General features: G+C 47.6%; 2 protein-coding genes across 9 annotated transcripts in view; one reads left to right on the plus strand and one right to left on the minus strand.

Annotated features, from left to right (window-relative positions):
* The window catches only part of SYNE2 (spectrin repeat containing nuclear envelope protein 2), a 394119-nt gene that overhangs the window by 278996 nt on the left and 88554 nt on the right, over positions 1-26569 (minus strand). For all 8 annotated transcript variants that reach the window (XM_051826403.2, XM_051826401.2, XM_051826405.2 and 5 more), the window contains exons 7-12: positions 25291-25472; positions 17980-18176; positions 14517-14617; positions 13265-13366; positions 8118-8255; positions 141-305 (exon numbers count right to left, since the gene is read on the minus strand). In XM_051826403.2, the coding sequence (XP_051682363.2) occupies positions 141-305; positions 8118-8255; positions 13265-13366; positions 14517-14617; positions 17980-18176; positions 25291-25472 (885 nt within the window). The remainder of the gene's footprint in view (positions 1-140; positions 306-8117; positions 8256-13264; positions 13367-14516; positions 14618-17979; positions 18177-25290; positions 25473-26569) is intronic.
* On the plus strand, positions 8220-9649 carry LOC127484659 (small ribosomal subunit protein eS27-like). The gene has a single exon (XM_070065056.1). The coding sequence runs from the start codon at positions 9386-9388 to the stop codon at positions 9638-9640; it is 255 nt and encodes an 84-aa protein (XP_069921157.1). The 5' UTR covers positions 8220-9385; the 3' UTR covers positions 9641-9649.

The raw sequence follows: 26569 nt of genomic DNA on the forward strand, positions 1-26569 counted from the left end.
ATTTGGGGAGTGAACCAGCGGATGACAGACCTCTCTCTCTTTCTGGCTCTCTATCTTTCAAATAAATAAAATACATCTTTAAGAAAAAAAAGTCCTTAACAAAGCATAAATTTTTCCCACATCCATTTTTCTCTTCCAACCTTGAACAAGGTCATTTTCTCCTGGGTCAGGATCATGGCTTCAGAGTAGTTCTGGGAGGCAGGCAGCTCCTCACCCACAAGCTCCTCCAGCTCCTGAAGCCACCCTTCAATGTGACAGAGAGGCGAAGGCAGGGCCTGGTTCAGCTCTGTCTTCCACGTGTTAATCTGGAAAAAAAAAAAAAAAGAGGGAGATGTTCAGTAGAACTTTCCTAGTGCACTTTCCTAGTTCACAAAGAGCATGTTTATCCTTTAACTTTCTCTCCATGCCAACACTGGTATTAGTCACACCTTTATCAGTGGCTACACCTCTTAGCTCCTCAGCGAGGAGGAAGACAGTTTGTTCAAAAGTGTAAGGAACTTGGGCATAAGAAAAACCAAATGCTTTGATAAATCTATCGAAAGTTATGGTGGGAGCAGGGATCTGCAATATTTAAAAATATTTAAAGCAATCCTCTAAGCAGCGATGGACAATTGTATTGAATGATCGTCATTTGTTGATCATGTGCCCCTGTGCTAACAGCACAAGTACACGTTCCACACAGATTTATAGTCTGTCCATCACTAGCGACAGACAAGTGCTCACAATGGAGACCGCTAGCGCATTGCTTGAATTTCTGTCCATCACCAACCCTTCGCCCCAGCACGCTCACACAATCCAGGCACTGCGCCCCCTTTCTGGGCCTTCCCACCACTCTCTACACACACCCACACCCAAGAAGACATGGAAAAAGCACAGAAACATTTTTTTCTTTTATGTAGAGAAGGACAGAAAGAGCGTCCATTCACTGGTGCACTCCCCCAATGTCTACAACGACTGAGGCTGGGTCGGGTCAAAGTCGGGAGCTTGGCCCAGCAGGTTTCCCGTGGGGGGCCAGGGGCCCAATCCTGTGAGCTCTCACTGCAGCATCTCAGGGTGTGCATTAGCAGGAAGCTGGACTCAGGACCCAGAGGTACTCAGATGTTGAACGCAGGAATCCTATTTGCGAGGCCAAGCACCTGCCCTGTGTGTGGTCTTCTAATTCCATCTTTCCATGGACTTTCTGAAGCCCCCTGGAACTTACAGATGAGTCACCAAACCCAGACAGCTGTTTCAACATACCCAAATCATGTCTTCACTCCTGCTGCCCCAACTACTTGCATTTTCTTCCTGGTAAAGCATTGTCAAAACTCAGTCACTCACACCACCATCCGTGCAGCAGCCACCAGTCACGACTCACTGTGCTAAAGCTTGGGGGTGAAGACGTGGAGGGCAGCTGGTGTGCAAAGGAGACACGGATGGTCTCCACCATGCAGCAGTAAAAGCAATTGAGACACACACGTGGCAATGCAAAGACAACACAGAGATGCTGCGCTCAAAAATAAAGGAGAATCTCGATCTACACAACTTTCAAAGTGAAGTTCAAATAGAATAAAAACATATACACAGAACACATCAACATAGTGGCCTAAGGAGAAAGAGGAATGGAAAGAAGGTATGGGTATAAAAGGAAATAAACCCACAATTAAATAAATGAGTAAGAACAAGAGCAGGGCCTTGATCGGGTCTGAGTGAAAATTGTTCAACCGAACCCTCTCCGTCAGAAGCCCTGTGAGATAAGGAAAAGTCCAGCTCTTGCCTGAACTTCCTAACCAGAGAACAGACAAGTACATGGTTGAGTGTGGGGTGCGATGCAACAAAGCCAGCAGGCACAGGAGCTGGGGGAAGGCAGAGAGGATCGGAGTGGGAGTGGGGAGTTGAAAGTATCAAGTCCACACTGAAGACCAGAATTCCTTTTTCAAAAGAGATTTATTTATGTATTTGAAAGAGCAACAGATAGAGAGGGAGAGACTGAGAAAGAGAGACCTTCCATCCGCTGCCTCACTCCCCAAATGGTCACAACAGCCAGGTCTGGGCCAGGCCAAAGCCAGGAGCCAAGAACTCCATCCTGGTCTCCCACGTGGGTACCAGGGGCCCCATACCCAGGCCATCATCCACTGTCTTCCCAGGTGCACCAGTGTAGGAGCTGGATTGGAAGCAGAGCTGTTAGAGCTCAAACCAGCCCTCAGACACGGGACGTCAGCACAAGCGGCAGCTTAGCCCCCTGCACCACAACGACTGCCCTGAGGGGCACGTTATTTTTTATTTTTATTTCTTTTAAGATTCTATTTATCTATTTGAAAGACAGAATTCCAGAGAGAGGAGGAGAGAGAGACAGAGAGGGAGGTCTTCCATCTGCTGGTTCACTCCCCAGATGGCCGCAATGGCCGGAGCTGCACCGATCCAAAGCCAGGAGTCAGGAGCTTCTTCCTGGTCTCCCATGCAGGTGCAGGGGCCCAAGGACTTGGGCCATCTTCTACTGCTTTCCCAGGCCATAGCAGAGAGCTGGATTGGAAGTGGAGCAGCAGGGACTCGAACTAGCGCCCCTATGGTATGCCAGCACTGCAGGTGGTGGCTTTACCCACTATGCCACAGCGCAAACCCCTAGAATTCTTATGCACAGTCAAAATCCAGCACCAAGACCATCTCCCTTCCTGACAACCCCATTAAGAATGCGACATTTTACCCGAATGCACATCGCTGCTTATCATTTTCTGTGTCATTTTCATTCCAAAGGTACCCAGGTGAAGGTCAAGTCCAAATTGAAACTTGCTTCACTCAAATCAACTGCATCTCATCAAAGGGCGGGCCTGAAGCCTGCACATTTTCTTTCCATGGTCCCATCCACGTAATGAATTATTGCTATTCTTAGAGTCAACTGTATTTAAGCAGGAGGAAGAAGTAGGCAAAATGTATCTATTACATGGTTTATTTGCTTCCTCATTAATTCATTCCAAAATATTATGGAGTGCCAATTATGAGTATAAAGAAGGGAAATATGCAGAAGACAGACCAACAACCCAGCCCAGGTGTACAATGTGAGGACAAACCTGGGCTCCTTTCAGGCAGTAAGTGGAACGAACTGTTCATAAAACAGAGCATTAACTATGTAATATTATGGTTCCCTCTCTTCTCTCTCTCTCTTTCTCTCTCTCTCTCTCTCTCTTCTTCCCTCCCTTTTTGCCTTGAGGTTTATTTTCTCCAAAGGCATATGGCAAAGATAATTCTACAACCTTAAATCATGAACTATATGTCACTGAGATTCCAGACGGAAAAACAATGAAAACAAAGCTTCATTAGGGCAATTTTAATAGAAACAAGTTCACCATGTGCTTTTATGATATTCTTTGCCTCTGCAAAGAATACAAAGTAAACCAGAAAAAGAGAAGCTAAGAATGAGACCTCTAATTCAACTATTCTTTGCATAGCTAAAAGAAAGCTGTATACGGTTGGAATGAACCAGCCCTGTTCTTTGTGACACAGGGCCACACAGCATTTATGCAGCAAGCAAGCAGGAGAGGTAAAAAAGAAGGCAATGTTTACCCTTCATTGCTTTCCTTCCGCACTGAACACAGAAAGCTAGTTCCAGGCTTCCTTTCTCAGACAATAACTTGTGAATTTGGCTAAAAATTGAGATAAGATGTTATTGGGTCAAAATCACATAACGGTGCTATTTTCTATAACAGGCTTCAATTGACACCTTTTACTATGAATCTCTCCAACTACGGAGCTGTCCAGATCGTATTAACTCAAGTACCTGATGACTTTAAAATTAGCAAGTTTCATTTTGCTACCTTGAGAGAAGCAGCTGTCCTGTACAAAAGGAAGGGATTTCTAAACTATTATCAAAGTGCAGCGCTTAATCTCACAACATGGTAGTTTTTCTGGCTGGCCTCGTTATTTGGGAGTAATTTTTTCCAAATTACATTCAGGAAAATTAGGCCAGGTCTCTGTGGCCTGGGGCAGCCTGAACTCAACAGCCCATACCTTCTTCATCAACTTCTACTTTGTTAGAGACCTGTCACAGACAGCTGATGATGCCACGAGCCTCATCACTTGACAGGAAGATTCGTGGCGCTGCACCTGTTCTCCACCATAGCTCCTTAGAAACAGTGACTCTCGAGCCACAGCACCACCACCACGCACCACACTTGAACTTGCACCCTGACAGCCACGCAGGGTCACTGTGCTCTTCCTGTGCGGGACCTGGTGGGAATGCTTAACTTTGTGCACCACACACAGTGTCTCTGCAAGATGAATGAACTCTGTAATAAACTCAGCTTTTACTGTAACACATTTATTTCTTTGAAAAGCAGAAGGATAGAAAAAGAGGGAAAAATAGGAATGGAGGGAGGGAGGGAGGGAGAGAGGGAGGGAGAGAGACAGAGGGATTTTCCATCTGTTCACTCCCCAACTGGTCACAATAGCTCAAGCTGTGGCAGATTCCAGGAACTCCAGCCTGGTCTCCCATGTGGGAGGAGCCCAGGAATTCGGGCCATCATCCACTGCCTTCCCAGGTGCATTAGCAGGAAGCTGGCTGGGAAGCAGAGCAGCCGACGTGACTTGGCCCTCCAATAAGGGATGCAGCTTAACCTGCGGTACCACAACACCCTCCCCTGAAATAATCCCCTCTTTAATGAACTCTATTAACTCATTAAAAATCATCCCATTCAAAATGTGAGAATTTAATGATATGCAAATTACACCTCAATTAACTTCTTTTTTTAAAAAATGACAGCAAAATAAAGACATTTAGAGATCACAGCAAACTAAGCATATCCGGCACTCAGAGACAGGTGTTACAAGAGAAGTTAGAGGACATTTTCAGGCTACAGAGAAATGAGCTCAGTGGAAACGCAAAGCTACAGACAGCACAATAGAAACAGGAAGTGTCTAGATACATATAAAAGACTAAATTTTTCTTTCAGATGTGTGGCTGTTTGCAACAAAAATTAATACAACACAGTCTTGAGGACTTTGAAACATACTTGTGCTCCCTATACGATATACATGTGTCACTTATATATGTACACATAAAACAACCACAGCACAAAAACGCAAGTACAAATGGAATGCAAGTTGTACACTAAAATAGATCATAGGAGTTCACATGTTATAAGAACTTATAGAACAATATGGGGCCGGCACTGTGGCGAAGCAGGTAGAGCCAACACTTGCAGTACCCACTTCCCATATGGGCACCGGTTTGAGTCCCGGCTGCTCCACTTCCAATCCAGCTCTCTGCTATGGCCTGGGAAAGCAGTGGAAGATGGCCCAAGTCCTTGGGCCCCTGCACCTGTGTGGGAGATGTCGAGGAAGCTCCTGGCTCCTGGCTTCAGATCAGCCCAGCTACAGCCTTTGCAGCCACTTGGGGCGTGAACCAGCAGATGGAAGACCTCTCTCTCTCTCTCTGCTTCTGCCTCTCTGTAACTCTGACTTTCAAATAAATAAATCTTAAAAAAAAAAAAAAAAAGAACTTGTACAACAATAAAGTTGTTCAACTCTTCAGTAAATGTAAGTTTAGAATGTATTTTGTAGGCCGGCGCTGTGGCTCACTAGGCTAATCCTCCGCCTGCAGCGCCGGCACCCCAGGTTCTAGTCCCAGTTGGGGCACTGGTTCTGTCCCTGTTGCTCCTCTTCCAGTCCAGCTCTCTGCTGTGGCCCGGGAAGGCAGTGAAGGATGACCCAAGTGCTTGGGCCCCTGCACCTGAATGGGAGACTGGGAGGAAGCACCTGGATCCTGGCTTTGGATTGGTGCAGCGCGTTGGCCGTAGCGGCCATTTGGGGTGCGAACCAATGGAAGGAAGACCTTTCTCTCTGTCTGTCTCTCTCTCTCACTGTCTAACTCTGCCTGTCAAAAAAAAAAAAAAAAAAAAAAAAAAAAAACCAGAATGTATTTTGTAATTCCCTAGAGCAACCACTAAAATATCATAGGAAGAAGTAGGGTTAAAAATTTTAGTAGACAAATTGCAATGTAATTCTATATAAAATTAACAATTCAAAAAAGCTGAGAAAGGGAGGAATGGGGATACAAAAAACAGAGGGAATAAACAAAACAGAATAAAATAATATAACTAAGTTGAACCATAGCAACAATTACATTAAATGTTAATGGACTAAGTACTCCAATGAGAAGGCAGAGATTGTCAGAGCGGATGAGGAAGCAAGATCCAAGTGTGTGCCATCTCTAAAGAAATGTACTTTGTGGGGCTACTGTGTGGCAAAGTGGGTTAAGCTTCCACCTGTGACACCAGCATCCCACATGGGACCAGTTCAAGTCCCGGCTGCCCCACTACCAATCCAGCTCCCTGCTAATGTGCCTGGGAAAGCAGCAGAGAATGGCCCAAGTGCTTGGGCCCCTGCACCCAGGTGGGAGACCCGGAAGAAGCTCCTGGCTTTAGTATAGCCCAGCCCTGACCATTTTGCCCATTTGGAAGTAAATCAGTGGATGGAAGATCTTTCTCTCTTCTCTCTCTCTCTCTCTCTCTCTCTCTCTCTCTCTCTCCCCTGTTCCCTCTCTCCCTCTGTAACTCTATCGAATTAATCACTTACATATTAAATAAGGAATGGCCATGCTTAAAAAAAAAAGAAATGCACTTTAAAGATTAAGAACTCAAATAGTTTGAAAGGAAATGGAGGAAAAGCATGTGCCAAAGAAACAGTGTCAGAATGACTATACTGACAGCAGATTAAGTAGCCATGCAGAGAAACAGTATTACTAAAGATAAACAAATATTTTATGATGGTAAAATCGCCAGTGCACTGAGATACAACAGTCATAAACAGGTACATACATCATAATGAAGTCAAAATACATGAACTAAAATTTGACAGAAGATTTCGATACTCATCTCTCAGCAACTGATACAACTGGACCACATGTCGGTCAAGACATAGGGGAGGAGTGGGCACGTGGTAGAGCAGAGAAGACGATGATTAGAATGCCCACATCCCAGGTTCCCAAAGTGCCTAGGTTTGAGTGCTGCCTCCATTCTCAGTTCCGCTTCCTGCACACTCTGGTCCCAAAGGTGATGGCTTACGCGCTTGGATTCCCGCCACAGACAATGGGAGACGTGGGCTGAGTTTCTGCCTCCTGGCATCATCCTGGCCCAGTCCCAGTTGTTGTGGGCATTTAAGGAGTGACCAAGTGGGCATCTGGGGAGTGAACCAGCTCTCTCTCAGGCTGTCTCTGTCCATTTACCTCTCTCTCTCTCTCTCTGTCTTTCCAGTAAAGACAGACAGACAATCCAAACAACACTACCAAATACTTTGCTTATTTAATGTTTATGGAGTTTTATACCCAGTAACGCATAAAACATATTTCTTCTTTGCAATTTTCTATGGTTATGTACCATAAACCCAGCCTCAATAAATTTAAAAGGATGAAAATCATCGTCCCATTCAGACACACATTCACACACTCATCCTTGTATATTCTCTCTGACTCGAACCCCACTCCCTTCAAGCACCTGTTGACACTAGCACACAGTGAAAGAAACTGCAGGCAACCAAAACCGGACAACCAAGAACCCACGGCAAATACACCTTCGCATCAGCTTGCATCTGTGCCCACCAGAGCGTTAAAAATTCCGACCTGAATTTAACCACAGCCCAGATGACGCCACGAAGAAAAGTCAGGAATCCAGCTCCATGTACTGATGAAGCAGCTACCCTGTCTTCTAGAGAATTTCTCATGAGAGTCTCAAGCAAAGCCCTCACTCAACCAACCAAGGCTGCCCACTGAAAATGTTCTTCTCGGGGCAGGCGCCGTGGCTCACTTGGCTAATCCTCCACCAGTGGCGCCCGCATCCCATATGGGTGCTGGGTTCTGTCCCGGTTGCCCCTCTTCCAGGCCAGCTCTCTGCTGTGGCCCGGGAGGGCAGTGGAGGATGGCCCAAGTGCTTGGGGCCTGCACCCACATGGGAGACTGGGAGGAAGCACCTGGCTCCTGGCTTCGGATCAGCGTGGTGAGCCGGCCACAGCGGCCACTGAGGGGTGAACCAACGGAAAAGGAAAACATTTCTCTCTCTCTCTCTCTCTCTCACTCACTGTCTAACTCTATCTGTCAAAAAAAAAAAAATCTTAAAAAAAAGTTCTTCTCATCAACGTGGCGCAGTCACCTGCTGGTTGAGGCCGTCCCAGTCTCCTCGCAACCGCAACTCCTCCTCACTCAACTCATCTGGGGGCCTTGTGAGCGGCAGGAGGTCCAAGAAGGGTTTTTTTTCTTCATCGAAGGACTCCAAAAAGGACAGGAAGCTCTACAATGAGAAGAGTGTTTGCAGGGTGAAAACATGCAACTCCACTTGTAAAGTGTGACCTGCTATTTTATGATCTTTAGCTAGAGGTTATATTTAAGTTGTATTTAAATAAAAGGAAAAAATCCCTTCAATCCAGTTTCCTCTCGCTGATCTGGTTTCTTTGTGCAGAATACCCTGACCCTTCGTGTGCCATATAATGACAGAGTTTGGGGCTGGCAACTCCTGTCAAAACCACTGGATTTCTCCTGGAAGGAAGCAAGGAAGGCCACTCTGCTCTAGTAGACAGACCATGATGCCACCCGCAAAACCATGAGTCTGTCTCTTCTCCCCAGACACAGGTGCACGACAAAATAAGAATGAGCAGACATGGGGGCTGGGCACTTGGCACAGCAGTGCAGGTGCCATTTGGGATTCCCACAGCCCATTCCACAGTGCCTGGGTTTCAATCCTGGCTCAACTCCCTGCTAATGCTCACTCTGGGAGGCAGCAGGTGACGGCTCAAGTATTTGGGTCCCTGCCACCCACGTGGGAGATGCGGATGGAGTCCCAGGCTCCTGCTCTCAGCCTGGCCCAGTCCCTGCCCTTGCAGATGCTTGGGGGAAACAAACTAAAAAATAGAAGATCTCTCTCTCTCTCGTCTCTGTGTGTCTCTCTAGCTTTCAAGTAAATGAAAATAAATAGTAAAATGATAAAAGAATGAGTAGATGGAGGAATTAGGACAGTAGTCATGTTAAATGATTTTAAAAGTATTTATAATTACTCGAATTTTGAGTCAATTCTTCCCATGTTATTTTACACAAATTTTAATAAGCACCTTGTCCTTACACTCAAATATTTAATAAGGAGGAGGCAGGTGTTTGGACTAGCAGTGAACTGCAGGTTTGAACATCCACACCCCATGTCAGAGTGCGTGGGTTCAAGTCCACACTCTGATCCCGATTCTAGCTTCCTGCTAACGCAGGTGCTGAGAGAGAAAGCCCAGCTCTCAGCTTCAGCCTGGTCCAGCCTTGAGCGTTATGGACATCCGGCACTCTCTCTCTCTCTTTCTCTGGGCCTCTCAAATTTTAAAAAAAATTAATAAATAAAGCTTTTTGTAGCCTTTCCGGCGGTGACGACCGACCCACGCGAACATGCCTCTCGCAAAGGATCTCCTGCATCCCTCTCCTGAAGAGGAGAAGAGGAAACACAAGAAGAAGCGCCTGGTGCAGAGCCCCAGTTCCTACTTCATGGACGTGAAGTGCCCAGGATGCTATAAAATCACCACGGTTTTCAGCCATGCACAAATGGTGGTTTTGTGCGTTGGCTGCTCCACTGTCCTCTGCCAGCCCACAGGAGGAAAAGCAAGGCTTACAGAAGGATGTTCCTTCAGGAGGAAGCAGCACTGAAAGCACCCTGCGCCAGGATGAGTGGGAAACCTTCCCAATAAACACGTTTTGGATAAAAAAAAAAAAAAAAAAAAAAAAAAAAAAAAAAAAAAGCTTTTTGTAGTTTACATTTGTGTGAAATACTGCTACTTTAAAAGTTACCACTTCCACAAATGCTTTTTAAAACACGATCTATAAATATTTTTAAGAGATTATTACTAGCATTTTTTTAAGATTTAGTTATTCATTTATTTGAAAGGCAGATTGAGAGAGAGGAGAGAGAGAGAGAGAGAGAGAGAGAGAGAGAGAGAGAGAGAGATCTTCTATCCACCAGTTCACTCCCCAAACAGCTGCAGCAGAAGACACTGGGCAGGCCAAAGCCAGGAGCCAAGAGCTCCATCCTGGTCTCTCACATGGGTGGCAGGTGCCCAAGTACTTGGGCCGTCCTCTGCTGCCTCCCCAGGTGCCTTAGCAGGGAGCTGGATCAGAAGCAGAAGGCTGGGACTCACACCAGCACTCTGATGTGGGCTGCTGGCACTGCAAATGTTGAGTTAACCCTGATGGCACAATGCCTGCCCAACTTTATTTATTTAAAAAAATTTGTTTATGATATATTTACTTATTTTGAAAGGCAGAGTTATACAGAAAAGGAGAGAGAGAGAGAGAGAGAGAGAGAGTGTCTTCCATCTGGTTTATTCCCCAAATGGTCACAATGGCCAGGACTGGGCCAAGGTGAAGTTACAAGCCTGGGGCTTCATCTGGGTCTCCATTGTGGCTGCAGGGGCCCAAGCACTTGGGTCATCTTCCAGTGCTTTCCCAGGTGCATTGGCAGGGAGCTGGAACAGAAGTGGAGCAGCCAGGACTCCACAGGATGCTGGCATTACAGGTGGCATTTAACTTGCTACACCTCAATGTAGGCCCCCACAGTTTTTAAAAATTATCTTATGTGTTTGAAAGAGGCACAAAGAGAGAGAAGGAAAAGGAGAGGGAGAGAGAGAGAGAGAGAGAGAGAGAGAGAGAGAGAGAGACCCTATCTGCTGGTTCACTCCTGAAATGCCCACAATAGCAGGTCTGAGCCAGGCAGAAAGAAGTCAGGGGCCAGTGCTGTGGCGTAGTGGGTAAAGCTGCCACCTGCAGTGCTGGCATCCCATCTGGGTGCCGGTTCGAGTCCCAGCTGCTCCACTTCTGATGCAGCTCTTTGCTATGCCTGGGAAAGTGGTAGAAGTTGGCCCAAGTCCTCGGGCCCCTGCACCCTCACGGGAGACCTGGAAGATACTCCTGGCTTCAAATCGGCTCAGCTCCGGCCATTACGGCCATTTGGGGAGTGAACCAGCAGATGGAAGACCTCTCTCTCGCTCTCTCTCTCTCTCTCTCTGCCTCTGCATAACTCTGTCTTTCAAATAAATCAATAAATCTTAAAAAGAAGAAGAAGAAGAAGAAGAAGAAGAAGAAGAAGAAGAAGAAGAAGAAGAAGCAGCAGCAGCAGCAGCAGCAGCCGCCAGGAACTGGGAAATTAAACTGAGTCTCCCACAGGGACCCAGGCCATCACCTCTCAGAGTGCATTACTGGGAAGCTGGACTCTGATCTGAAGCTGAGCCACTACTCACACCCAGAGACTCTGATACAAGACGCAGCTGATTCAAGTAGCATCTTAAAGCACCGCACAAACACCCGCCCCATGTCCATAGTTATTGGTAGTGTCTTACTTAAATTTTATAAGTAAATCAGAGGATCATTAACTTACTTTAATTCTTTCTGATAATTAATAACTTGACTAAAACCTCCACTTAAGAAAGCAGAAGCTGGGGCTGGTACTGTGGCGTCGCGGGTAAGGTTGCCACCTGCAGTGCTGGCATCCCACAGGGGCACCAGTTCGAATCCCGGCTGCTCCACTTCCAATCCAGCTCCCTGTTAATAGCCTGGGAAAGCAGTGGAAAGTGGTCCAAGTGCTTGGGCCCTGCAGCAATGTGGGACCCAGAAGAACTCCTGGCTCCTGCTTTCAGATCAGCCCAGCTCTGGCCACTGCGGCCACTGGGGGAGTGAACCAGCGGAGGGAAGATCTGTCTCTCCCTCTCTCTCTCTGCCTTTCAAAAGAATAAACGAATCTTAAAAAAGAGAGACCCGAATCTGTGGTATATTACTAAGTCTAAGACATACAAGGCATCTTCAAAAAGTTCATGGAAATGTGTAGTATGAAAAACTCACACATGAATTTCAAATTCTGCACCATCATAAATCTATCTATCTATATATATATTTTTTGACAGGCAGAGTGGACAGTGAGAGAGAGAGACAGAGAGAAAGGTCTTCCTTTACCGTTGGTTCACCCTCCAATGGCCGCCGCGGCTGGCGCGCTGCACTGATCCAATGGCAGGAGCCAGGTACTTATCCTGGTCTCCCATGGGGTGCAGGGCCCAAGCACTTGGGCCATCCTCTACTGCCTTCCCGGGCCACAGCAGAGAGCTGGCCTGGAAGAGGAGTGATCGGGACAGAATCCGGCGCCCCGACTGGGACTAGAACCCGGTGTGCCGGCGCCGCAAGGTGGAGGATTAGCCTAGTGAGCCGCGGCGCCGGCCTTAAATCTATATTTTAATTCCATTTTTTATGAACTTCTTTAGGTACCCTTGTATGTGGGATCAAGGCAGCTGCAGTCAATATTGAACATCTTTTTACTAAAAAATAAACAAACAAACAAACAAACCTGAGACCAAACCTAAGCGGGAAGAAGCACAAAAAGTTTACGCAGTTCAGACCACGAGAGATGAGAACACCTAGTCCCTTCCACCCACTACGGCTCCAAACCACAGTCAGCGGTTGGGTCCCCAAGCCACACGGACCATTGAATGTTAGAATCTGAAGGGCAGGGCTTGTCATCCCTCAACACACAGGGAGACCGGGCCTTAACAGCGCTTAGCACCCAAGGCATGTCACCATGTCGCCAGCTGATTCTGGACAGAGACCTGGTGGGACGCGCAGGGGCCTGGACCATGGGCTCTAAGACACAGGGCTGCAGAACCTTCGCAGTGGCTGCTGGGAGTCCTCCAAGACAGAACTGCACGCCCAGGAGAAGCAACAGAGCTTGGGCTTCAAAACCAGACTATCCGGGCCGGCGCCGCGGCTCACTAGGCTAATCCTCCGCCTAGTGGCGCCGGCACACCGGGTTCTAGTCCCGGTCGGGGCGCCGGATTCTGTCCCGGTTGCCCCTCTTCCAGGCCAGCCCTCTGCTGTGGCCAGGGAGTGCAGTGGAGGATGGCCCAAGTGCTTGGGCCCTGCACCCCATGGGAGAGCAGGAAAAGCACCTGGCTCCTGGCTCCTGCCACCGGATCAGCGCGGTGCGCCGGCCGCGGCGGCCATTGGAGGGTGAACCAACGGCAAAGGAAGACCTTTCTCTCTGTCTCTCTCTCTCTCTCACTGTCCACTCTGCCTGTCCAAAAAAAAAAAAAAAAAACCAGACTATGCTTCCCAGGAGCCACATAACGTGGGTCCTTTTTGGCTTCTTTGGCCAAACTGCAATAACACACCAAAGTCAGCAAGATGTTTGAATGTGTGCGACGCTCATCATCAGCAAGGTGCCTGGTAAACAGCAAACGCTCAGTACATGGTGACAAAAAGGATAGAGAAACAGCGGTGAGAAGTCGTACTTACGTGATACTTTTTAAAGTAGGGCTCATGTTCTGAATCTTTGAGCGCCTTTTGCAGTTTTTTCTCTTGCCGAGCCAGCCAGTCCATAGCGGCTTTCGTCTCTCCCTGCAATCCACACACACACAGGACACACACTTAAAATATATCAAAATACTCTTGGTGACTTTTTCTGACAATAAAATTAACAACTTAAAACATCAGTGAGGTAATTTCATTACAAAGCAATCACTCATTATACCAAAGAGTCATTTTGCTTGTTCACAGAACACCCTGAATTTTAAAATAAAGTTGAAACCAGCATCTGAACACCTAGTTCGAGTCCCGGCTGCTCCACTTCAGATCCAGCTCCTTTCTTTTTTCTTTTTTTTTGTCTTTTTAAGATGTATTTATCTTACTTGAAAGTCATAGTTACACTGAGAGAGCAGAGGCAGAGATAGAGAGAGAGAGAGGTCTTCCATCTGATGGTTCACAATTAGTTCCAATTGGCCACAAAGGCAGGAACTGTGCTGATCCGAAGCCAGGAGCCAGGAGCCAGGAGCCAGGAGCCAGGAGCTTCTTCCAGGTCTTCCACACAGGTGCAGGGGCCCAAGGACCTGGGCCATCCTCCACCACTATCCCAGGCCATAGCACAGAGCTGGATGAGAAGTGGAGCAACTGGGTCTCGAACCGGCGCCCATATGGGATGCCAGCGCTTCAGGCCAGGACATTAACCGCTGTGCCACAGCACCGGCCCCAGATCCAGCTCCTTTCTAATGTGCTGGAAAAGCAGTGGAAGATGGCTCCAAGTACTTAGGCCCCTGTCACCAGACCAGAAGAAGCTCTTAGCTCCTGGCTTCGGATTGGCACAGCTCGGCCATTGTGGCCAACTGGGGAGTGAACCAGCGATGGAAAACCTCTCTCTTTCTCCCTGCCTCTCCTTCTCTCTCTGTGTAACTCTGACTTTAAAATAAATAAATAATTCTTTAAATAAACAATGATCTATGTCATGATTGTACTATGGTTTACATGGGTGTATCCATTGTCAACACTGAAGGAATTGTACATTTAAATTATTATATTGTATTATATTATATATAGTTATTACTGTATATATAACTATATATTATAATTATTTTAAAATATAAGCATATTACAAAGATGTTACAACATTAACTACTGCAATAAAATATAATGTAAATTATACTTTGATTTTTTACTATTAAACCTGCAATGGGTACAACAGAATCGAGCTTGCTTGGTTCCTGCTAAGACCTACCTGAGCCTCGTCTCTCGTCACAGGGGCATCCTTTGAATACTGCAGAAACTGTGCCACATAGGTCATGATGGATTTTTCATCAGGATTGGCGACATCCACATCTGCAAGACACAGCGCACTCAGTGAGCTGTGGGCTCCGTACAGTTAATCCTCAAGAACAGGCTCGGCCTCCGTCTACGCCATCTGACTCACATTTCATCTTGAAATGACCAACCATGCACTCTCCACCCACTCTTCTTTTTTTTTTTTTAAGACTGATTTATTTATTCGTGAGGCAAAGTTACAGACACAGAGAGGGAAAGCAGAGGTCTTCCATCTGCTGGTTCACTTCGATCCAGAGCCAGGAGCTTCTCCTGGTCTCCCATGCGGGTGCAGGGGCCCAAGCCCTTGAGCCATCCTCCACTGCTTTCCCAGGCCATAGCAGAGAGCTGGATCAGAAGCAGAGCAGCCAGGACTCGAACCAGCACCTACATGGGATGCCAGCACTGCAGGCGGAGGCTTAACCCACTACGCCACAGCGCCGGTCCCCCTTGCCACCCACTCTTACTGCACAGCTACGCAGTGGTTAAGAGCTCAGCTAGAGTCAAACAGATCTAGATTGAATCCTGGGGTTACGACATGCACAGCCTTGATTTCCCAGCAAGACAGTGTCACTGTGGGTGCTAAAGTTCGAGGCAGGAACAGTCAGAGAGGGTGGAGAGAAAACCAAGCATGCTTCTTTCTAGAGACATGGTGTAGAAGCTGCTCCAGGAGGGCCCGGCACTGTGGCATAGCGAGTAAAGCTGCTGCCTGCAGTGTTGGCATCCCATATCGGCACCGGTTGGAGTCCTGGCTGCTTCACTGCCGATCCAGCTCCCTGCTGTGGCCTGGGAAAGCAGTACAAGATGGCCCAAGTGCTTGGGCCCCTGCACCCACAAGGGAGACCCGGAAGAAGCCCCCAGCTCCTGGCTTCAGAGTGACCCAGATTTAGCGGTTGCAGCCATTTGGGAGTGAACCAGCAGATGGAAGACCTCTCTCTCTGTCTCTGTCTCTGTCTCTCTGCCTCTCTGTAACTCTGCCTTTCAAATAAATAAATAAAATCTTTAAAAAAAGAAAGAAAGAATTGCTCCAGGAGCACAGGAACACACTGCGCCCAGAATCCATTCTCAACACTCTCTGCATTTAAGCACTAAAGCATTTACTAAAGCTGTCACATTGTATGGAAGACACATTCAAGTCACCCTTAAAGGTTATTCAGTCATTCACGGAACACGAAAGTTTAACCAAGGGCCTTCTATGGGCCAGGCTGTGTGCTTCATTAAAAGAGTTGTTGACCTTTGTCTCTTCCTCTCGCTGTCAGTAACTCAACTCCTAAATAAACAAATAAAACATTTTTTTTAAAAAAAGAGTTTTTGGTGGGAGTAGGTGTTCAGCACACTGGCCAAGGCTTTCTTTTTTTTTTTTTTTTAAGAATTTATGTATTTTAAGGCCGGCGCCGCGGCTCACTAGGCTAATCCTCCGCCTAGCGGCGCCGGCACACCGGGTTCTAGTCCCGGTCGGGGCGCCGGATTCTGTCCCGGTTGCCCCTCTTCCAGGCCAGCCCTCTGCTGTGGCCCGGGAGTGCAGTGGAGGATGGCCCAGGTGCTTGGGCCCTGCACCCCATGGGAGAGCAGGAAAAGCACCTGGCTCCTGGCTCCTGCCATCGGATCAGCGCGGTGCGCCGGCCGCAGCGCGCCGGCCGCGGCGGCCATTGGAGGGTGAACCAACGGCAAAGGAAGACCTTTCTCTCTGTCTCTCTCTCTCACTGTCCACTCTGCCTGTCAAAAAAAAAAAAAAAAAAAAAAAGAATTTATGTATTTTATTTGAGAGGCAGAGTTACAGACACTGAGAGGAAAAGACAGGGAGAAAGGTCTTCCTTCTGTTGGTTCACTCCACAAATGGCCACAACGGCTGGAGCTGCGCTGATCTGAAGCCAGGAGCCAGGAGCCAGGAGCCAGGAGCCAGGAGCCAGGTGCTTCTTCTGGGTCTCCCACGTAGGTGCAGGGACCCAAGCACTTGGGCCATCTTCTACTGCTTTCCCAGGCCATAGCAGAGAGCTGGATCAGAGGTGGAGCAGCCGGGACTAGAACCGGCGCCCATATGGGATGCTGGCGCCGCAGGAGGAGGATTAACCTACAGCTCCTTTGTGCCAGCCCCCACCCCCTCCTTCTATTTTCAAACCAGCTTCCTGCTATGCACAACACCCTAGGAGGCAGCAACGAGGACTCAGTTACCTGGGTCCCTGCCATCAGGTGGCAGACATGAATTGAGTTCCTGGCTCCTGGATTCAGCCTCACCCAGACCTGGCTTCTGTAGGCATTGGAGGAGTAAGCCAGTGGATGGAAGAAAAAAAAAATGAAAAATACCTCTCTCTCTCTCTTTCTCTCTCTCTCTCCCTCTCCCTCTCTCTCTCTCGCTTTCTGTCTTGCTCTGCTTTTAAATAAAAATAAACAAAAACTGAAAGAGTTCCTGGTGAAGTGTGCAAAATGTTGAATTAAGCAAATTTTAAAAGGTTAAATTCTTTACTTCCCCAAGTATATAATAAGTTAAGCAGATCGTAAAGCCACACAGAGGGATGCAAGATGTCACCGACGAAATAACACTCGATTTGAGGATCTCTCTGGGTGTGCTGCCAAAACAACCGAGGTGACTGAATGGGAAACCTCTGCCACAAGTGAATTCAGCCACATGCAATGTAACAAAGGATTAGAGAGCACGGGTATATGTCAGCAACAGTCCCTGTCAATAGGGACCCTGCTTCACCCCTGTATGCATTTAACAACCACATGGCAATGTCCCTCAAGGTGTCCATGATTAACAGAAAAACAAAAAAATCAACAACAAACACAGGGGTTGGCACTGTGGCTTCTGCCTGAGATGCCGGCACCGCATATGGGCACTGGTTCGAGTCCTGGTTACTCTGCTTCCAACCTAGCTTCCTGCTAATGCTACTAGGAAAGCATTAGAAGACAGCCCAAGTGCTTGGACCCTGCAGCTTTGTGGGAGATCTGGATGGATTCACTGGCTTTGGATCGGCCCAGTGCCTCAAGGAGTCTTAAATAATAAGTATTATAAACATGTAATAATAAGCATAGCATCATGTGTGAGAAACTCCAAGGAAAACATCTTACTCAGGACACTCAGCACAGAAATAACAGAGTCAATAAGATGCGATGCAGAATACAACAGAAGAAAATCATGACAAAGGCTCAAATCATTCCCACTGCTTGTTTTCAGCTGTAGCTTCACCCCCACCATTAATGAACTTAAATAACCGGCAGAAATCCTTAATTTCATCAAGTTCAATAAAGACTTTTAAGTTAAGTCCTCTAGGACTGAACTATAATGCTGTTACATTTGCTCATTTAAACATACTTGTTTGCAATCAACTTCATGTTGGTTCTCAAGATAAGAAGTGTTTTAAACAGAAAAGCGGCATCCTCACCTTCTGGTTCCAGCAGCCTGGGGATTTTGAGTTCTCGCTCTGCGATTCGAAAGGCCTCCTGGAGATTGTCTTTGTTGGACCTCTGCTTCGCACTGGTCATGTCAATTAGGTCTGGACGCAAGGCATGAATGACAGCCAGAAAGGCCAGCCCATTCCTCCAGCTTGATTTGAAATCTGTTATACTGACAGACTCATACCTGTCACAGAAAGACAAAACCATGGTCAACACTATCGAAAATAACATAGCAAACAGTTCTACTCTATGTACTAGTAATCAAAACTAGAACCAGTAAATTAAATAAACCATTCAAGGAGAAGAGTTTCTTTGGATCCTGCCATCCAATTCAAGTAAAATGCCAAGTTTAAAGAAGTCAGCTGAGGCAAAGCAGGTAAAGCTGCTGCCTACAGTACCAGCATCCCATATGGGCACTAGTTCGAATCCCGGCTGCTCCTCTTCCAATCCAGCTCTCTGGTATGGCCTGGGAAAACAATGGAAGATGGTCCAAGTCCTTGGGCCCCTGCACTCATGTGGGTGACCTGAAAGAACCTTCTGGCTCCTGGCTCGGATTGGCTCAGCTCTGGCCGGTGCAGCCATCTGGGGACTGAACCAGCAGATGGAAGACCTCTCTCTCTGCCTCTGCCTCTCTGTAACTCTGACTTTCAAATAAATGAAATAAATCTTAAAAAAAAAAAAGGATGAATCTTTAAAGACATCATGCTGTAAGCTAGACTTAAAAATGTTAAATACTGTATGATTTCACTCATACAAGATGTATACCCAGAGTACTCAAATTCATAGACGGTAGAATGGAGGCTGCCATGGGTCAGGCATTATCGCTCAATAGCGTTGCAGTTGTGAAGATGAAAAGAGTTCTGGTGATGGATACTGGCAACGCTTGCACAACAATGAGAAGGCACTCAGTGCCAATGAACTGTGTGCTTGAAAACAATCAATGTGCAGGTCTTATGCACATTTCATCACAATAATGAAGTCTGTTTTTTAAAACATCGTTAGCCAGCTATTGTATCTAGGGTAACATCTCTCAGGCTGGCCCAAGAGGCCCAGGTGTGATTTCCTCCTGCATGTCTCTCCCATCTTTAGAGCTCATGTTCTACAGTGTTGTGATCACACCAGATTCACACCAGCTTCACACCTGTTCCTCCTAATCGCTACACCCTGATCCCATCATGATGGTTTGGATACACTTTGGATGTATCCCTCAAAGGTTCACGTCCTTGAAGCTTGGTCCCCAGTATGATGGTGTTGAGGTGGTGGAACCATCACGAGGAGGAGCCTCATAGAAGGTCCTGAGAGTGGAAGGGATGCAGGCAGGACCCTCGTTGGCCCCTTTGAGAAAAAAAAGAGCAAACCTAACCCTTGAATCTGTCTGGCTTCCAGTCCCAGGCTGTGATCTCTTCCATATGTGCCCCATCATGGTGACAGCACCCACAGGGAACCCTTATCCAGAGGCCCAACAGACGAGGCCACCTGAGGCTGAACTGTCAGTCAAACTGCACTTCTCTATTTATTAAGCACCCAGCCTCAGGTATTTGCTTACAGCAACAGAAAATGAATGAACGCACATCTTCAAGGATATGAAGGCCTCCCTGTGGGTCTCAGTGCACAGGTGTCCTCTTCCGCAAGGCCCTCCAGGACCCCAGAAGCCAAGGGAGACCCTCACCCTCAACACTCTTGATTGTACCGGAAACTTCCCCATCCGTGTCACCATCCCTAATGATCACAGGTCATCGTCTGCTTCCCTCTCTGTGCCTTTCTCATTCCCACAGTAGACTCACTCCCAACCAGTGCTTGGGATGAAGGCAGTGTCCGAACCTTATCCAGGTTTCCCCTGTGTGTGGCAGGGATCCAAGTTCCTGCCTCCCAGGGCACACATGAGGAGAAAGCCAGAATGGAGAAAGGAGCCAGGACTTGAACTCTGGTACCCGGATGTGGGATGCAGGTGTTCCAAGTGGCATCTTCAGTGCTGTGCCAGACACGTGCCCCTCACTGTGAATTTTGATCTTTCCCCAGAGTGACATAAGCAGTCTGGTGCTCTCTCGATGCCCAACTGTGTGTTAATGTAAGTGTTCCGAGTATCTTTAAGGAAGGCGCTAGGCTAAGCTAGGATGTTGGACAGGACAGGTGTATTCAATGCATTCTCAACCTACTTACTAACTGGATTATCAATGTACTGATGGGATTATCAGGCTATCTCTCCCTCATAGGTTAAAAAATATTTGTAGAAGAGAGCTTAATGTATGTCTATTTTAATAATTCAATCAGTCATTGCTCTCTAACTGATAAGAGATCTTGAAAGTCTTGCATAAAATGTACATGCATACAAAGTTTGAGGAATATTCTAGAATAATGGAAGTTTCCTTTAATGGCCCATACAAAGCATGAAGAAATTCACCTATTTTAAAGTACGAATGAACTCATGAAAGCTACTCAGGAAATGTCTGCTCCAGTCGACCTGCGTTTTCCCACCTACTTAAGGAGGAAACAGCCTGCACTGTAACTGCAACACACTACAAAGAACTCAGCTTTTTTACACTGTCTAAAAAACACACAGGTGGTGCCTACTATATTCAGAACCATTCTATAGGTTTTTAAAAATTGATTTCTATAATATGAGGGTACTTTGAAAAGTTCATATAAAACAGAATTATAAGTTTAGCTTGGTGAAAAAGTTTGGAAATCCATGCATAGTTTTCTCATAATATGTACTTCACATAAATTTTTTGTAGATGCCTCTCCTATGTATGGATTTCAGAAATTTTCTACACCAACACAGACTTGTTTTTTAATTCCATTTTCTATGAACTTTTTTCAAAAATGATTTCTTTACTTTGTTTGAAAAGCAGAGTTACAAAGAGAGAAGGAGAGGCAGAGAGAGATCTTCCATCAGCTGGTTCACTCCCCCAAATGGCCACAATGACCAGGACTGAGCCAGTTGAAGCCAGGAGCCAGGAGCTTCTTCCAGGTCTCCCATGCAGGTGCAGGGGCCAAAGCACTTGGGCCATCCTCCACTGCTTTCCCAAGTACATTAGCAGGGAGCTGGATCTGAAGAGGAGCAGCCGGGACACTAACCAGTGCCCAAAGGGAAGCCGATGCCCATATGAGATGTCGGTGAGGCAGGCTGGGCCTTTAGTCTATTGAGCCAGAAGCGCCGGTCCCCCTGTGAACTTCTGAAGAACCCTCATACACATGACAATCATCTGGCGTAGTACCATTGTTCACAATTTACGATTGAAGAAAAGAGACTAGGTGTCCAGGGTCACCAGCTAGAAAGCACTGGAAGCCGGGATGTTAAACCCGGGTACTCTGGCTGCAGAGTACACTCTGAGACACTACGTGAAACGAACCAAGGGATAAGGGCCAAGGGGAAGGGGAGGGCCAGCCCCCCTCCCAAGTGGGAAGGGAACAGGGCAGCTCTGCAGTGACCGCAGGCACTCTACTCAGCAGAGCGCCAGCACGGGACGGCAGCTCAGCACCCATAAGCCAAAGCCAGGACCACGAAGACGAAGGTGTGGCCAGAAGCAAGCGTTTGAGGATCAGTCAAGACACCCCGAGGGAGGCCCCCATTCCATATCAGAGGGCCAGGTTCAAGTTCCAGCTCTGCTCCCAACCCCAGCTTCCTGCTAATGAGAGCCCTGGGAACCCAAGAGGTGATGGCACAGGTATTTGGGTCCCCGCCACCCACGTGGGAGATCTGGATTCAGTCCCAGGCTCCTGGCTTCACTAGGGCCGAGTATGCTGGAGGAAAAGAAGGGAGGAAGAGAGTGAAGGGGAGCAGGGGTAGGAGGAGGTGCTGACAGGTCTTAAGATGGGCAGGGGGCCGGCGCCGCGGCTCACTAGGCTAATCCTCCGCCTTGCGGCGCCGGCACACCGGGTTCTAGTCCCGGTCGGGGCGCCGGATTCTGTCCCGGTTGCCCCTCTTCCAGGCCAGCTCTCTGCTGTGGCCAGGGAGTGCAGTGGAGGATGGCCCAGGTGCTTGGGCCCTGCACCCCATGGGAGACCAGGAAAAGCACCTGGCTCCTGGCTCCTGCCATCGGATCAGCGCGGTGCGCCGGCCGCAGCGCGCCGGCCGCGGCGGCCATTGGAGGGTGAACCAACGGCAAAGGAAGACCTTTCTCTCTGTCTCTCTCTCACTGTCCACTCTGCCTGTCAAAAAAAAAAAAAAAAAAAGATGGGCAGGGTTGGGGCTGGTGCAGTGGCATGGCGGGTACAGCCACTGCCTGCAGTGCCGGCATCCCATATGGGCACCGGTTCTAGTCTCGGCTGCTCCACTTCTGATCCAGCTCTCTGCTATGGCCTGCAAAAGCAGCAGAAGATGGTCCAAGTCCTTGGGCCCCTGCACCCACATGGGAGACCTGGAAGAAGCTCCTGGCTCCTGGCTTCGGATCAGCGCAGCTCCAGCCATTGTGACCAATTGGTGAGTGAACCAGTGGATAGAAGACCTCTCTCTCTCTCTCTCTCTCTCTCTCTCTGCCTCTCTCTGTGTAACTCTTTCAAATAAAAAAAAAGAGTGGGCAGGGTTATTGCTTCTTGGCCTTTTGGCTAAGATCAAGTGAAGAGAGGTCAGGGTAGGCTGCAGAATGAGCACCAGGATCGAGGCAAATGTACAATTGGGAAATGAGGTCGGTTTCATCCATTCACAAACAAGGAAGTGCTACATAGGAGGGTACTTGAAATTTTTCATGGAAAAACTGAACTAAAAGACAAGTTAACTTGAGAACAAAAAATTTTCAACTCTGCATACAAGAAATCTGCAAAAAGGTCATGAAAATGCGGATTATGAAAAAACGATGCCAGGATTGATCTTTTGTCTTCTACTCCATTTCCCACAAAGGTTTTGAAGTCCCTTCATTATTACTTAATAACAGCAGTTTTATATTTGAGTCCCAGGGAATCACAGAATATTGAAATAAAAATTACCTAACAGTTTCACCAACGATGGCCAAAACTAGCAGAAACTCATGATGAATGCCTTAACAAGAGGCACTGTATCTTAAGTTTAGCTCCTGCTCTAGAGTTGAAAAATACTAAGGAACATGGGGAAAGATAAATGATAAAGTAGGAGGGAACTTCAAAAACTTCCTGGAGAAATGGAATTAACAGATTTATTCAAATGGAAATAACAAATTTTATGCCAAAAAAGCTTTGAAATTCCATGCATAGATTTTTTTTAAAGATTTATTTATTTATTCATTTGAAAGTCAGAGTTACACAGAGAGAGGAGAGGCAGAGAGAGAGAGAGAGGTCTTCCATCCAATGGTTCCCGAGATGGCCCCAATGGCCGGAGCTGTGCCGATCTGAAGCCAGGAGCCAGGAGCTTCTTCCGGGTCTCTCACGGGGGTGCATGGGTTCAAGCACTTGGGCCATCTTCTACTAAGCAGACCACAGCAGAGAGCTGAATTGGAAGTGGAGCAGCCTGGTCTTGAACTGTTGCCCATATGGGATGCCGGCACCTCAGGTCAGGGCATTAATCCACTGCACCACAGCAACAGCCCCAATAGCTTTTTTTTTTTTTTTTTTTTTTTGGACAGGCAGAGTGGACAGAGAGAGAGAGAGACAGAGAGAAAGGTCTTCCTTTGCCGTTGGTTCACCCTCAAATGGCTGCTGCGGCCGGTGCACCGCGCTGATCCGAAGCCAGGAGCCAGGTGCTTCCCCCTGGTCTCCCATGGGGTGCAGGGCCCAAGCACTTGGGCCATCCTCCACTGCACTCCTGGGCCACAGCAGAGAGCTGGCCTGGAAGAGGGGCAACTGGGACAGAATCTGGCGCCCTGACTGAGACTAGAACCCGGTGTGCCGGCGCCGCAGGTGGAGGATTAGCCTAGTGAGCTGCGGCACCAGCCAATAGATTTTTTTTTATAATATGCTTTTTCCGTGAATTTTTTGAAGACCCTTCAAATGAGACTCAAACAGCTGGAAGGTCATTTATACACAAATGAAATAAATCTGAATTTAGTATCACCATGCTTTTCACATATTTGTTTAATCAAAAAAGGAACACTGTCTCTAGAAGATTCCAGACAAAGTCCACCTACCATGTTTCAAATCTGCATAGATGATTTCCGTCTCTCAAAAAATACAGAGGATGAGCAACAAATAAAAGTGAGGCTGAAGGCAGAAATTAACCTCCCTCATCTTTGGTTAGAAATTAACCTCCCTCACCTTCCTTACTTGGAAGGAATGTGTTCCCTATTTCTGGTTCTCTTCCCCGGGCCAGTGCTAGGAGACGACAAGGAATGCCCTTTGCACTGCACAGCTCTCCTACTGCATCTTATGCCTCCAAACAGCACCCCAGCCGGTGGTTACCATGGGAAAGTCAGCATCTTGCCCTTTGTAAAACTGAAATGATGGGGCCGGTGCTGCGGCGTAGTGGGCTGGGCCTCCACCTGCGGTGCCGACACCCCACACGAGCAGCAGTTCCTGTCCCGGCTGCTCCTCTTCCGATCCAACTCTGTGCTGTGGCCTGGGAAAGCAGTAGAAGGTGGCCCAAGTCCTTGGTCCCCTGCACTAACATGGGAGACCCAGAAGAAGCTCCTGGCTCCTGGCTTCGGATTGGTCCAGCTCTGGCTGTTATGGCCATCTGGGGAGTGAACCAGCAGATGGAAGACCTCTCTCTCTCTCTCTCTGTAACTCTGCCTCTCCAATAAATAAATACATCTTTAAATAGATAAATAAATCTTTTTTTAAAAATGCTCATTCTCTTATCTCTTTGTGTACTGAGCTATTTCCAGTCAGTAGGAAACGTGCCCTTCATGAAATCACTTACACCTCCAAGAGATAATTTTGCTATTTATTCAGTGGCTCCTTTATTCATTCCACCCATTCATGAGTACACGACTACCATGAACTCACACTATGCAAAGGTCTGGGGCTATACAGTCAACTGAGACATAGCCTTGACTTTGAAAGAGCTCACCGTGGCGGGGGGGGGGAATCTTTTACATTGAATTCGACCCTGCAGCGCACAGGGGAACTGTGTATGAAGAACAGACTATCTGAGCACTACTTGATTTCCACCTAGACTAGGCCACCAAAACAGGGCACAGGGGGGCAGGGAGAGACTGCCCAGATAACAAGACCTTATAGCCTTCCAAGCCAAGAGTGGCCGGGCTCAGGGACCTCCGCATTTGGAAGATTCATTGTGAAAGGAACGGAGACGGGGAACATTTCCTTTATCTGAGATGGAGGCTTCTGGACACGCGCTCCACCCAGCCAGCCTGATTTTCCAGACCTAGGAGTCCACGAGGTTGAGTGGGTGGCCTGTGCGTCTCTTCTCATCCCAGCAAGCTACTCACGTGGCACACTGCTCCTGGGCCCACAGCAGGAGAGCCTTCTTGGCGGACAGCTTCCATCTTTCTTGGGCCTTGGAGCACTTCTTAGCTGGAGGACTTGAGGTAGGAGACGAATCCACCACGCTCACCTCAGCCGCGGCAGGTTCATTGTAATTGCAAGAAAGAGTCCGGGCCAGCTCCTCGATCTAAGGCGTAACGGTGAAGACACACAGAATCAGGACCAAAATCTGCAGCCAAAGCAAGACCCGCGACAGGGCCAATGTACCCGCGGCGAAGTGAGCACTGGAAAAATCCTTGAATGACAGCATTCGCCACCTAGGGCTGCACCTTGGCCGAGCTCGGGCCATGCCTCTCCGCTCCCAGGCACACCCGCCTGCACTGAAGGAAAGCCCCTGTTTGTTTCCCTAAAGCGCTTACAGAGCATTTTCTGGAGTTCAACACTTGTCAAACTACATCGAACTGAACTAAAGCAGGCTCCTCCTCGAGGGTAGCTTTAGAGACTGGATCAGCTGAAACGCATCCTTGATCATCAACCATTCAGAACAAATGTAGGGGCTGGTGCTGTGGCTCAGTAGGTTAATCCTCTGCCTACAGCACCGGCATCCCATATGGGCACTGGTTCTAGTCCTGGCCGCTCCCCTTCCAATCCAGCTCCCCATTATGGCATGGAAAAGCAGGAGATGGCCCAAGTCCTTGGGCCGCTGCACCCATGTAAGAGACCTAGAAGAAACTCCTGGCTCCTGGCTTCAGATTGGCCCAGCTCTGGCCGTTGCAGCCATTTGGGGAGTGAAACAGCAGATGGAAAATCTCTCTCTCTGTCTCTCCCTCTCACTGTCTGTAACTCTGCCTCTCAAATAAATAAATAAAATCTTTAAAAACAAATGTACAGATTGATCAAATGCATGGACAGATAAGTCCCAAGAAAGAAAAAAAAAACCACCTCTTACACAAAAAACAATCCCATTATTGATTTAAAAAATTGAAATGTATACAACAAAATGATGGCTTTTACTATATAAAACAAGCAAAAAAAGAAAATAAATAGCAATACCAGTGATAGTTTAAGTGTGAGAAATTGAATTTTTTAAAACTAGTAGTAATTGTACAAATTGGTTCAAATTTTTTGGAGGGCAAGATAGCATCTCTCTAAAACTTTAAAGGATAAGACCACAAACAGGCCGGCGCCGTGGCTCACTAGGCTAATCCTCCGCCTTGCGGCGCCAGCACACCGGGTTCTAGTCCCGGTCGGGGTGCCGGATTCTGTCCCGGTTGCCCCTCTTCC

This window comes from Oryctolagus cuniculus, chromosome 20 (genome assembly GCF_964237555.1).
Source record: "Oryctolagus cuniculus chromosome 20, mOryCun1.1, whole genome shotgun sequence".
NCBI classification, from domain to species: domain Eukaryota; kingdom Metazoa; phylum Chordata; class Mammalia; order Lagomorpha; family Leporidae; genus Oryctolagus; species Oryctolagus cuniculus.

Coding starts and splice junctions, on each gene's coding strand:
- LOC127484659 (XM_070065056.1), top strand. CDS start 9,386: ATGCCTCTCGCAAAGGATCTCCTGCATCCCTCTCCTGAAGAGGAGAAG.